This window comes from Chlorocebus sabaeus, chromosome 8 (assembly GCF_047675955.1).
Source record: "Chlorocebus sabaeus isolate Y175 chromosome 8, mChlSab1.0.hap1, whole genome shotgun sequence".
In the NCBI taxonomy this organism is placed as follows: domain Eukaryota; kingdom Metazoa; phylum Chordata; class Mammalia; order Primates; family Cercopithecidae; genus Chlorocebus; species Chlorocebus sabaeus.
In genome coordinates, this window is record NC_132911.1 from 27,334,969 (window position 1) to 27,347,538 (window position 12,570).

At 40.0% G+C, this 12,570-nt stretch overlaps 1 protein-coding gene across 5 annotated transcripts in view; it reads right to left on the reverse strand.

The window, feature by feature from the left end:
• Positions 1-1,244: 1,244 nt before the first annotated feature.
• CCDC25 (coiled-coil domain containing 25) overlaps positions 1,245-12,570 on the reverse strand; it is a 40,280-nt gene continuing 28,954 nt past the window's right edge. For 4 of the 5 annotated variants that reach the window (XM_007962002.3, XM_073018014.1, XM_073018016.1 and 1 more), the window contains one exon: positions 1,245-2,677. In XM_007962002.3, coding sequence (XP_007960193.3) covers positions 2,575-2,677 — 103 coding nt within the window. In that variant the 3' untranslated portion in view covers positions 1,245-2,574. Of the gene's footprint in view, positions 2,678-6,808; positions 6,855-12,570 lie in introns of all 5 variants that reach the window. The other variant, XM_007962004.3, reaches the window with a different exon arrangement.

Genomic DNA, 12,570 nt, shown 5'->3' on the forward strand with positions numbered 1-12,570 from the left:
TCCAGCTTGGAAAACAAGAACTTCCCCCTCTCAGACAGATGCAATAGTGGGAGGAAGGGCTTTGGTCTTAAACTAGAAGCTGCAGCTGAAACTCTCCCCGTCTAATCCTGCCGGCTGTGTGCATGGCTCACACCATCTTTTCTGAGTGGGGAAAACCGCTGGCACTGAACAGCTGAAAGGCTCGCTGCAATCTATGCTTCAAGAACAAGTTAAAGACAATACAACAAAACACATAGACACTGAAGAGATTCAACTAATGTCCATCACCTATTCTGCTAATGTCAGTGCTTTTCGATAAACTTCTCAACATCTGTGTTGGTAAACTTCTTAAGATTTGTTCTAGCCCAACCACGGTGACAAAGTTCCCCTGCCCATAAAGCCTAGACAAAAGTGGATAAGAAATATGAAGTCCAAAGCTATAGAAGATAGCAGTTAGGGAAGTAAACTAAACATGCCCCTCGCCTGCATGCTGATCAGAGTGGTGAAACTGAAGACAGTGTTGGCAAAGTGACTCAGACCCACAGCACAGATTTGATCAAGGGCACAGCTCATAAAAATAGCAACAATTTCTATTTCCCCTATCCAACGTTTAGGAAACAATCCAATAGCAAGAAATGAGAGCGGTTGAATGCCAACAGTTTGACCTGTGGGCGATCAACCTATAAGTCCTCAAAAGAAAACGTCCTCGCTTTCCCTGGGACCAACAGAGATGGGGAAAAAAATAAAACACAGAGGCTGGGGAGTGGGGGCGTAGGAATCAACACAGATGAGGTTGGACAGTTACGAATTCAACAAGAGAATTCAGCAGAGAGACCTGGACATTTTAAACCAGTGTAAGCTGAGAGTTAGGAAATGTTTAAAATTTGAGCCCCAGGACTTCTCATACTATAGTAAAAATATAGGTATTCTTCAAAGGCGCTATCTACACGTGTTGCAGTGTGAGGTACAGAGGAATTCTGGAGAAGCCGGACTCCTTGGAAGTATGGAAGGAGCACAGCTATGAATTCACAGTCAATCAAGAGTGTATCTGAGAAAGGACATCCCTTTGACCCAGTGAGCAGCTGGAAGAAAGAGGCATTTAGCAGAGGAGGAGAAAGATGATAGCCCCCTACAGAATCTGTCAGACTAAGCCTATGATGAATGAGGTTTTTTACAGTAAGATCACCCTCAAAATCAGCTTGTGGAATGGGGGCTACCCTTTTTATAGCAAATTCTAAGAATACATATATCAATGTCCTTCCAGATAAAAAAAAATGATACTTTATTATAACTTTTAAAATTGCAGAACGTCAGACTGAATATCATTAGACACATAAACAAAACCACTCATCTCTAAAGTCATCTTCTATCCCCTCTCAAAATTTGGCCAGTGAGTTATGCCTCAGTGAATTTTCCAGTTCAACCCCATTCACCAACGTGAAATAAATGGAAACACTAGCCTTTTGGTTTTGCCCACAGTTCCAAAGTGCTATTACAGGTGGAATATCTGCTGCAGAAGGTCATTCTTGCTGCTGTGGGTGTGAGTAAAATATCCATCTCTTCGCCTCTGGTCTGGCAGGCTTTGTTCTCTTTCTCCTTGTTTTGTCTCCTTCTACGGGGTTGCCTTACATACTGCAATCAAAAGACATCTTCTGCTCAGAATCACAACAGATAGCGAGTGGTTCACGTGAGAAGTAATGTTACATACTAAGTTACTGAATCTACAATGAGAAATTAACTCTGGGGTTACAACTCAAATATGACTTCAAGGTAAAGAAAATAGTTGCTCGGCTGGCTAGTGAAACACTTAGTTCCTTCTAAAATCATAATTGCAATATGGACTTCTGCTTCACGCTGCATCCCAAGGCACAAATCAGGTAATCTCCCAAATGATCAACAGAGCACTCCATCCTATTTTACCCTCAATGCTGAGAAATTACTCCTGGGCCCAGAAGTTGTCGCATAGGTGGCTTGGGTTACTTGGTGCTCAGGCAACAACTGCCACAGGCCCTACCTTGATGAACACCATCAATTTCTTTAAATATGATGATACTAAGATGGCGGCCCCTGCTCAGAGGAAGCAAGGATATAAAAGCTGGGACAGACTGTTGAGGGTCACTACACTACAGACCCAGATGACACGATGGAACGTGAATACTGAAGCTTACAATCTTCTGAAAAATCTCTTTTTCAAAACCCATATGCCCTTTTTTCTAATCGGGAAATCAGGGACAGGGAAACATTCGCATAATTACCCAGCAACATGTTCTTCTTAACAGAAGTGAAGATTATTTTAAGACTATGAAAAGTGTTTCAAGACATCTGTTTTCAGGGATAGACCAGAGCAACAGAAGTACTTTTCAGAGTTGGTTCATTTTAAAGTCTATCTCAAGAACAAGGGCAGCCTGCTTTCACAAGGTACCAAGACATGTTCTGGCAAAAACATTTTCACGTTAGGTTATATGCTGTCAAGTTCAACTATTTTATACATATCTGATCCTTTTCTGTCAGCAAAAAAGGTACAATTTTTTTAAAACTCAAAAATCAATAATTTCTGGGTAGGATGAAGGTAGAATTTTGGTTGTATTTTATACTTCAGAACACAGATGAAACCAAAAGGTCTGCAATTGTCTCTACATTCACATCTTTCAAAGGTCCTTTTCTCCTTTTACATGAATTCATCTGAATCATTGCCATCCTGTAGGAAACAAAAAAATGAGACCATAAAAGCCTTGAAAATAATTCAATATTTAAAATTTACAATTATCTTAATTAGCAAGCTGCCTTCTCATCTCAGTTGCTGAGTTCAGAAAGTAAAATAATTAAATTCACTCATCACTTCTCCATCTTAAGTTGTCAGTTTCCTGAGATAGCTGAATCAACATCTATATTCTGTGAGGTGTCATTACATGGCCTGATTACACAGCAATAAGTGACCACTGATTTCTAAATAATGAAGTAAGTCCCACCTGACCTAGTACAGTGCAAAACAAATGTGACTGTAAGAAAACATGACAGGTCCTTCAACAAATGTACCAAGCAAACACTACCTCAATATCCTCATGCCAGCAATTCTGCCAATATGCAAACTATTTCTGGCCTAAGTTCCAGTAATCTGAGCCTCAACATTGTCACAGATTTGGGACTTCACAACATGGCTCTGATTTCTTCTTCTTCTTTAATAGGAAAGGCCATTAGGAAGTCAAACATGGGCTAGTTTACCAAGTTAGCTGGTTTGCGACATTTTTTAATTTAAAAAACCTTTATAACGGTATACAGCACAAAGGGACTGATTTCATTGCGTGGCTTATGAGCAAGTCCTGAAGGCCACACACAAAGGTAGAGCCCTGACTCCTTTTTGGACAACATTCACTAAGAGTGTGCATTCTGATTTGCTTGCCAGTGTCACAACCTGAACACTCCACTTGTTTTATCTTTTCTCTTTCCCATTGCTTGACATCAGCATTGTTAGAGAAAGGGATCAGACTAAGGCTTATCTAAATGGCCCTTAATAAAGATGGTAGAGAAATACGATATGGGTAGAAAACATTAGTTCCTGTGAAGTCTGGTTTTAGCTCCAGCTTCACTTAGTGGTTTTCTCTGTGCTTCTCTTCCATTAGCATGATAAACAGAAACCATGGTAAAAATGCCTTCGATAACTGTACAAAGAGCAGACTAATGACTGTGTTATATCCAGGCGCCAAGACTATGATTGCCCTAGAGTCTTAATCTGAAATTAAAGCACTAGCAATGTTTGAAAGAGTCATTTAGTATCTTCAAATGCCAGCTTTGGATCCCAAACACTGAAGATGAACAACTCAGTAAGACAGTCTGGGTTGTTATCAACGAGAGTTTAAGCCATTCCCTGTAAAGGCTGTGAGTTAGATGTGCAGAATTCCCACTTGTCTGGGGCTATGTTTTGGAATTACAGTAATTACTCTTCTTGATGAACCTGTATAAGCTAAATTAAAACTTGAGTCCTCTATTACATAAACACTTGCCTTTAACTGAAAAATCAACTGATCACGTTCTAAATTGGATCATAAAACATCTGTATTGCTTACACTTCTACACTGCTGGTGGGAATGTAAACTAGTACAGCCACTGTGGAAAACAGCATGGAGATTCCTTAAAGAACTAAAGTAGAACTACCATTTGATCCAGCAATCCTACTACTGGGTATCTACCCAGAGGAAAAGAAGTCATTATTCAAAAAAGATACTTGCACACACGTTTATAGTGGCACAATTCACAATTGCAAAATCGTGGAACCAACCCAAATGCCCATCAATGAATGAGTGGATAAAGAAACTGTGGTATATATGTACAAAGGAATACTATGCAGCCATAAAAAGGAATATATTAACAGCATCTGCAGTGACCTGGATGAGACTGGAGACTATTATTGTAAGTGAAGTAACTCAGGAATGGAAAACCAAACATTGTATGTTCTCACTGATATGTGGGAGCTAAGCTATGAGGATGCAAAGGCATAAGAATGATACAATGGACTTTGGGGAAGAGTGGGAGGGGGTAAGGGATAAAAGACTACAAATATGGTACAGTGTATACTGCTTGGGTGATGGATGCACCAAAATCTCACAAATCACCACTAAAGAACTTACTCATGTAGCCAAATACCACCTGTACTCCAATAACTTATGGAAAAAAAAACAAAACAAAACACAAACATCTGTATCCCTTAACAGAAGATGGTTACAAGGAGAATTAGTCTATTCTTTTAAAGTATGGAGAAAAACTATAAAAACATTTTCACTGAAAGAGAGAATAAAAACACCCAGTGCAAAACTTCCTTGGAATCTTGAACCTGATTCATACTTGGAGCTCAGGAGCAGGGGTTGCAAGCAACAGAGGGAGAGTAAGGGTAGAAAGGTTAGCAATCTTTTGGGCTACAAATTCAATTTCCTAGTCTTGGGACTTTTAACATCCATCACTGATCAGATGGTGTTTGTATATGTATGTATGTAGGTGGGTAGGTAGGTATGTATATGTGTGTGTGTATTTGTTTATTTCTCAACTCTAGAATGATATACAAACTTTAAAAATCCATAATGAGAATGAAATGACTAAGGTCATGAAATAATATGGGGGCTAGATTTCTGGTAGAAAGTAGCCTCTAAAATACAGAAAAGTTCAAAAAGCAAAATAACCCCAACAATGACATCTGAGCTGTGGTATATAAACTGTTCCAATAGTTTCAAGAAATCTGAAATTAGCTTCCAGAAAGGATTAAACACATCTCATCTTTTCATAATGATACTCTGGAAAAATAGCAACCAAAGACTATATGAACGAGGGATAAAAATATGACTATTTACAGAGTAGGTCAAGGAAGACTTTCACATCGATGTGTCTTTGCTTCAATTCTGAAGCAGCCCTGTGGAATAATATGCCTCCATTTTACTGATGATCAATACTCCCTCAGAGAGTTTAAATGACCCAACCACTGTGACAAAGCTCCCTTGTCCAAGGGATTTTTAATCCCTCACGATTAGCAAATGACAGTTAAGTCTCTAAACTTCAAATTCAAAGCTCTAATTTAATAATGCTATTCTGGAATTTTTCAGGAATAAATTATAAAGAAATGTCTCCGATTCATAAAGGAGCCTCATAAATTTAGTTCTTCATAGATATGGGATTAAGAACGTTGTTCTTACAAATTTTTAGAAGCATATGTAGATATAAACAAGATATAAAATCCTATTACTTCTAATTCATGCATTAAATCTGGGGTTTGACTAGATGACTTACAAGGGATCTTAAATTCTGTTACAGTTGGCCCTTGATTTCTTTATCTGTGAATTCAACCAACCTCAGCTCAAAAATATTTAGAAGAAAAAAAAATTTTTAAAATACAATTAAAATAATATAAATTTTAAAAATACAGTATAAGAACTATTTACACAGCATTTACACTATTTAGGTAGTATAAGTAATCTAGAGATAAAGTATATGGAAGGATGTGCATAGGTTATATGCAAATACTACTCCATTTTACACAAGCGACTCAAGCACCCTAGGATTTTGGTAGCTTCAGGAAGTCCTGGAACCAATCCCCTACAAATACTGAGGGATGACTATATTTTTTAACTATACTATAAAACATGCAAAATCCCAAATATATCCACCCAGTTTCCATTTTCTGCAGGCTGCTCAATAGCAGCTACATTGTGCTATCTCTAGGTACTTCAAGACAAATTTTGGGAAAGACAGCCTCAAGGACAATAATTCTCTGACACAGTTCCAATCAAATAATTAGATGTGATGTTAAGAAGATCCTTTCAGTACTGTGTCATAGGTCATCGTCCGTTTTTATCCCAGGTCCTAAGGAACATGAAAACAACCAATTTTGTCACTTAGGCTTCACTTAGTCACATAAGATCTTAGGGTAAGTACTTTTATTTTAATTGAAGGCGATAATTTTGTTCTCACTCAATTATAATATGGACTCTACAGTCACAGTGATATAGAACACTAATAAATGAAGGCACTTTTGCATGCCTGCAACCAGAAAAGAGGGGAAATTGAATAAAGTCCTGTAAATATAAAATGAATAGACCTGTATTCCACAGTAGACAAGCTCTGACAATCTCCTTCCCTGAGATGAGCTACTTAACAACACACATGAGGAAGTCCACAGGGAAGGAGGCGCAATGCCTAACAGACTCTAGCCTGAGTGGTGTCCTGGTTGCCAAATCACAGTCACCTATTTGCAACAGGTAAGGCAATAATGGCCAGTAACACAATTATTAAAAACCCTTAGTGAATTATTTCAAGGCAAACATTCATGCAAACCACCTGAACATACCTGATTTGAAGACATATTTTCAACTTTCATTAGTGATGAATAGCTCCTAGAAGGAAAAAAAAAAAAAAAACACACACACATACATTTAAAATATGATGATCCAGTCAACAAATATTTGATGAACATTTCCTGTGTATCCAGCACTGCTCAGGGGCTTTAGAAGAACCGCAAGAGCTATTAGATATAATCTCTGAGCTCAAGGAGATTGCAACGTTCAAAGGATACATATTTATAAACAATAAAAAAGATGTGCACAGCACTTAATAGTTTACAAAGTGCTTTCTCCCACTTGTTTCATGTCACCACCTCCACAATAATTTGGCGAAACAGGTGGCATCATTCCTACTTTTTAGATGGGGAAATTCACCTACGGCCAAGATCTGATATGATTCACTGCTTAGGTATATAGCTCAGACTGTAAATGCTACAGGAATTCAAAGGAGGAAACACATCAGTGTGGGCAGGAGCTGTCAGGGCACCCTTCACAGACAAGGGAGAATCCAAATCAAGCCAATCAAGTGGGCAGGATGAGTGAGGGGGCATTTCAGATCCAGAGAGTGGGATGAGCAAAGAGACAGAGATGGTATCTATATGACTTGCTGAAGATCCAGCTAACTCGGGCAGGTTCTCAAAGTAAAGTCGTGGGAAATCAGGCTGGATGTGGGGTCCAATTATGTTGTCTTGACTGCACGACTGAACACAATGTGTTCAGCAAGAAGCCATAATACACAACTGTGTAAAGCCATAATGAGGTTCGATGGGTATTTATTAAATATCCATGATGCATAAGACCCTGTGCTAAGCCTGGGTGGAGGATCGGATGAGAAGAAAACAGAAAATGATGACTAACACAAAGCCTGGACCCACAGAACTTACCAGGAGGGGAAATAAGACGTATTCATCAATAACTACAGTGAAAAGTACTATTAAAAAATACACAGCTGGGGGCAGTGGCTCACGCCTGTAATCCCGGTACTTTGGGAGGCTGACACGGGAAGATCACGAAGTCAGGAGTTCAAAAGCAGCCTGACCAACATGGTGAAACCCCATCTCTACTAAAAATACAAAAATCAGCCAAGTGTGGTGGCGTGCACCTGTAATCCCAGCTACTCAGGAGGCTGAGGCAGGAGAATCACTTGAACCCGGAAGGCAGAGGTTGCAGTGAGCTGAGATCGCACCACTGCACTCCAGAATGGGCAACAGAGCAAGACTCCATCTCAAAAACAACAACAAAACAACAAAAAATACACAAAGAGACAAAGGAAAGTGAGACTACATAATACTAATGTTTTGAAAAGAATAGTCTGTAGCAAACAAGAGTAGAGAGAGGAGAGAAGTGGTCAAGGCAAGAAGGTCCATTCAAAATAACAGTATTTACCATTTACTAGGTGTCCTTTATTTGCTAAGAACTGTAGAAAGCGCTTTCTACATAAATTACTGCTAACCTCTACAACCACCTAATAGGTCAAGGAGTATTTTAAGCCCACTGTACAAAATAAGAAAGCAGAGTCAGGGTGGTTAAGTACGTTGTCCAAGATCTTAGAGATAAGAAGATATGCCAGCTTTTGAACCCAGGTCTGACTCCTAAACTCACACTCTTACCAGGCCACAGCTTACTGCAATACCCCAATTTGAGGGCATAAATCCCTGGAGTTAACAGCTGTAATGGTAAGAAGGAATACAGAGAAGAAACAACAATGACATCAAGGTTTGTTGCTTGGGTGATTTGAAAAAATTAAGAGAAATGGGAAAATGTTGCAAAGAAGATGTGCCTGGTTTGAGACACGCTGCATCTGAAGTCACAGTGAGACACCCAAGTAAATATGAACTGTAGAAACTGAAAACTGAAGACCAGTGGGAAGGAGAAATGTCACAGTCAAAGATAATGAGTTGGGAGACACCCGGAGGGAGAGACCAGGAAGACTTTCCCTCTGGAGAGACCTGTAAGCTTGTAAGAGTAAGTGGTATCCCCAAGGAATTAAAAACAAAAAGAACCACCACCACCAAAAAAAAAAAAAAAAGAAAGAAAGAAAAAAAACCAGACAAGATCAACGGGTTGCATGAGCGGGAGGAGAAAGACATGTGGAGGAAACGAAAGTGGTGAGAGCAGAGAATGTCAATCCTGACTGCATCTGAAAATCACTCGTGAAGATTTAAATGGATCCATATGCCCAGTTGTGGGGATCTACCCAGGCTGAAGAATCACTGGGTCAGAATTGCCATCTATGCGACAATGAGGCACAAATTCACTTTTCTTGGGCCAGGAGCGGTGGCTCACGCCTGTAATCCCAGCACTTTGGGAGGCCGAGGCATGCGGATCACTTGAGGTCAGGAGTTCAAGGCCAGCCTGGCCAACATGGTGAAACCCTGTCTTTACTAAAAATATAAAAATTAGCTGGGCGTGGTGTGCATGCCTGTAATCTCAGCTATCCGGGAAACTGGAGCAGGAGAATCACTTGAACCCAGGAGGTGGAGGTTGCAGTGAGACGAGATGGTGCCACTGCACTCCAGCCTAGGCCACAGAGTGAGACTCAGTCTCAAAAACAAAACAAAACAAAACAAACAAAAAAACAAACAAAAACAAATTTACCTTTTTTTAAGTTTCCTCTGAGCTCCATTTCCATTAGTCCAACTACCTCCCTGACATCTTTTTGGAGATCTCAAGGGTATTTTCAGATTCCTATGTCCCTATCCAACTCATGGTCTTCCCCCTACCAAACCAGTTTAGTTTTTCCAGTGTTCCCCAGCTCAAAGAATGGCATCACTATCCATTTCATTTCCAACTGGAAACCTAGGAGTTCCATTCTTAGCCCCCTTTTCCCTGCCCTTCACCTCAATCCAAACTATCATCAAATCCTAATGTTTTACCTAGAAAATTATCTCTCATTGATCCACTTCTCTCCACCCCAAGTCACCACCATATTCTAAGCTACCATCATCTGTGATGTGGAATGCTCTTAACCTAGTCACACCCACTCCGGTTCCCTTTACAATCAGGTCAGCAAAGTGACCTTCTCAAAACACAAGCTTCATTGTATTAACCCTTGCTTAAAACCTTTTGATGGCTTCACAGTGCTCTTAGGATGAAGACAAACACGGCCAGCAAGGGCCTGCGTAGACTGGCCCCTTGATCCAAGTGCCCTCTCATCCCTGCTTCTTTAGACATTTGGGACTTTAGTCCTGCATTTTGCCTTGCTGCTCCCATACAAGGTCTTTGCATAGATAGTTCCCTCTGCTTTAGAGCACTCCTTCCAACTCTTTAGCTATCAGAGTTTTGATCTTAACTTCAAGACCACCATATCAGGGGACAAGTGTGGTGGCTCATGCCTTTAATCCCAGCACTTTGGGAGGCTGAGGCAGGAGGATCACTTGAGCTCAGGAGTTTGAGATCAGCCTGGGCAACATAGCAAGACCCCATCTCTACAAAAAAATAAGGATATTAGCTGGGCATGGTGGTGTGAGCCTGTAGTCCCAGCTACCAAGGAGGCTGAGGTGGGAGGATCACTTGAGCTCAGGAGTTTGAGATCAGCCTGGGCAACATAGCAAGACCCCACCTCTACAAAAAATAAGGATATTAGCTGGGCATGGTGGTGTGAGCCTGTAGTCTCAGCTACTAAGGAGGCTGAGGTAGGAGGATCACTTGAGCCCAGGAATTGGAGGCTGTATTGAGCTACGATGGCACCCTGGCATTTCAGCCTGGGATACGTTTGGCATGTGTTTAACAGAAAGAGACATACCAATTGTTTCTAGTTTTCTGAATCCATGGAGATTATTAAAAAATACAAGTGATTAGCAACCGCTTAGAAAGTGGGACTAATTAAACTTTTGAAGCAAAAATTGTATTCAATGAGACTGAGAATTATTTCCCCTCAGTTAAATACGAATATTTTATATGTTGAGGATGCTATGGAAGAAAGCCCAGAAGATATAAAAACTGTGTTTTGCTTTTTAAGTTTTGTTTAAATACAATTTCTGAAACTCATAAAATCATACGAATGCCCTAAATTTTAGTAGCATGCAGTTTAACATGAATTATGCCATATATAAGTTACTTGGTTTTTATTGAATAAAAATTACTTTAAAATTGAAACATAAAAGGAATCACCATACCAGGGAAGCTAATCTTAGTATATTCATGATGTACGACTAGTCACTCACTGCATAGACAAAGCACTCTGTCACCTGTAAGGGGACGCAAGGATGCACGAATGCTTCCCTGAAGGAGCTCACAGGTAACACGAGGAGGCACAGCACACAGTGTTATTTACAGTAGAAGGCAGTGGCAATGTGTATAAGATAAACAAAAAGAGGTACAAAGAAGTCGGTTCTTCATGAGACTGTCATCCATTTAATTAGTTAATGGTTTCACCATTTCCTCTCCTACATGTTACTTCATTCATCCTGTAAGTCTACCTTTTCCCAATATTCCACAAAACCTATAAAGGCTCTTTATCACTTACAACATGAAATTCTGGACCAAAGGAAACCTTTAAGTCATTCTACAATGTACCGAATTTTTCATTCTTTCACTTGCCTACGTGTGACCTTGACTCTGGCCTTGCCGGTTTGTTCATTCCTTGCCTCAAAGGAAGCATGATACAGACTATCGGCTTCAGGATTAGACTTGAGTTTGGATTCCTGCTTTGTCAGTTACGGGCTAAAATCTTTCCACATTATCCTCCATGCTGAAGTAATCTTTGCCTGAAAATCAAGTTCATGTCAATGTTCAAACTGATGATACATTTTCTGACTTACCATTTCACCTGGGTCTTGTACTTCTCTCAATCCAATTACCTGAGCTGTGGGTTCCAATTCTGATCTCCCAGTCTCTATCACAACTTTTTATTTTTATTTTTTGAGACAGAATCTAGCTCTGTCACCCAGGATGGAATGCAGTAAGCTCACTGCAGCTTCAGCCAACAAGTCTCAAGCAATCCTCCCACCTCAGCCTCCAGAGTAGCTGCGACTATAGGCTTGTACCACCACGCCTGGCTAATTATTTTATTTTTTGTAGAGACAGAGTCTAATTTTGTTGCCCAGGCTGATCTCAAACTCCCAGACTCAAGCAATCCTTCTGCCTCAGCCTCCCAAAGTGCTGGGATTATAGGCATAAAACACTTTGCCCGGCCCCATCTCAACTTTTAAATATCCCTCTCAGGTAGCCATAGTCCTTACTCTTTGTTTTGCCTGCCTCAACCTCTCATCTGTTACTCACCCATCCTCTATTTATGATGCTTCCCTGACTATTGCTTATTTCTTCTGGTTTCGACATCTACATGGGTTGACTTAATTTTGATGTAATAAATGTTTGGTTCGGTAACACAAAAAGCCAAATAAAAGAATGCAGAATTAAAAGACGGTAATAGACACAGATTTCTACATCTTGGGTGGAAGATTCAAAGACAGAAATTAAAATGATGCTAGCACTGCAAAATGTAAAAACAGATTACAAAACAAGTCAGAAGCTTAGAGCCTATTGCTGGAATTTCACAGATGCTGCAGAACACAGCAAACAGTAGCTCCGGATGTGCCAAGCAAACCCTTGCAATGTCACCGCGTCCCATTCCCGGCACTGCAGCCCTGTGCCACGTTCTTCTATCTTCTGCAGCATGTGACAGAAAGTTCTCTGTGTGGCATATGGTTAATGGAAATAAACATAGCGATTGTTTTTGGTTTTCTGAGATCTATGGAGATTATTAAAAAATACAAATGACTAGTGACAACTTAGAAAGTGGGACTGATTAAATTTTTGAAGCAAAAAT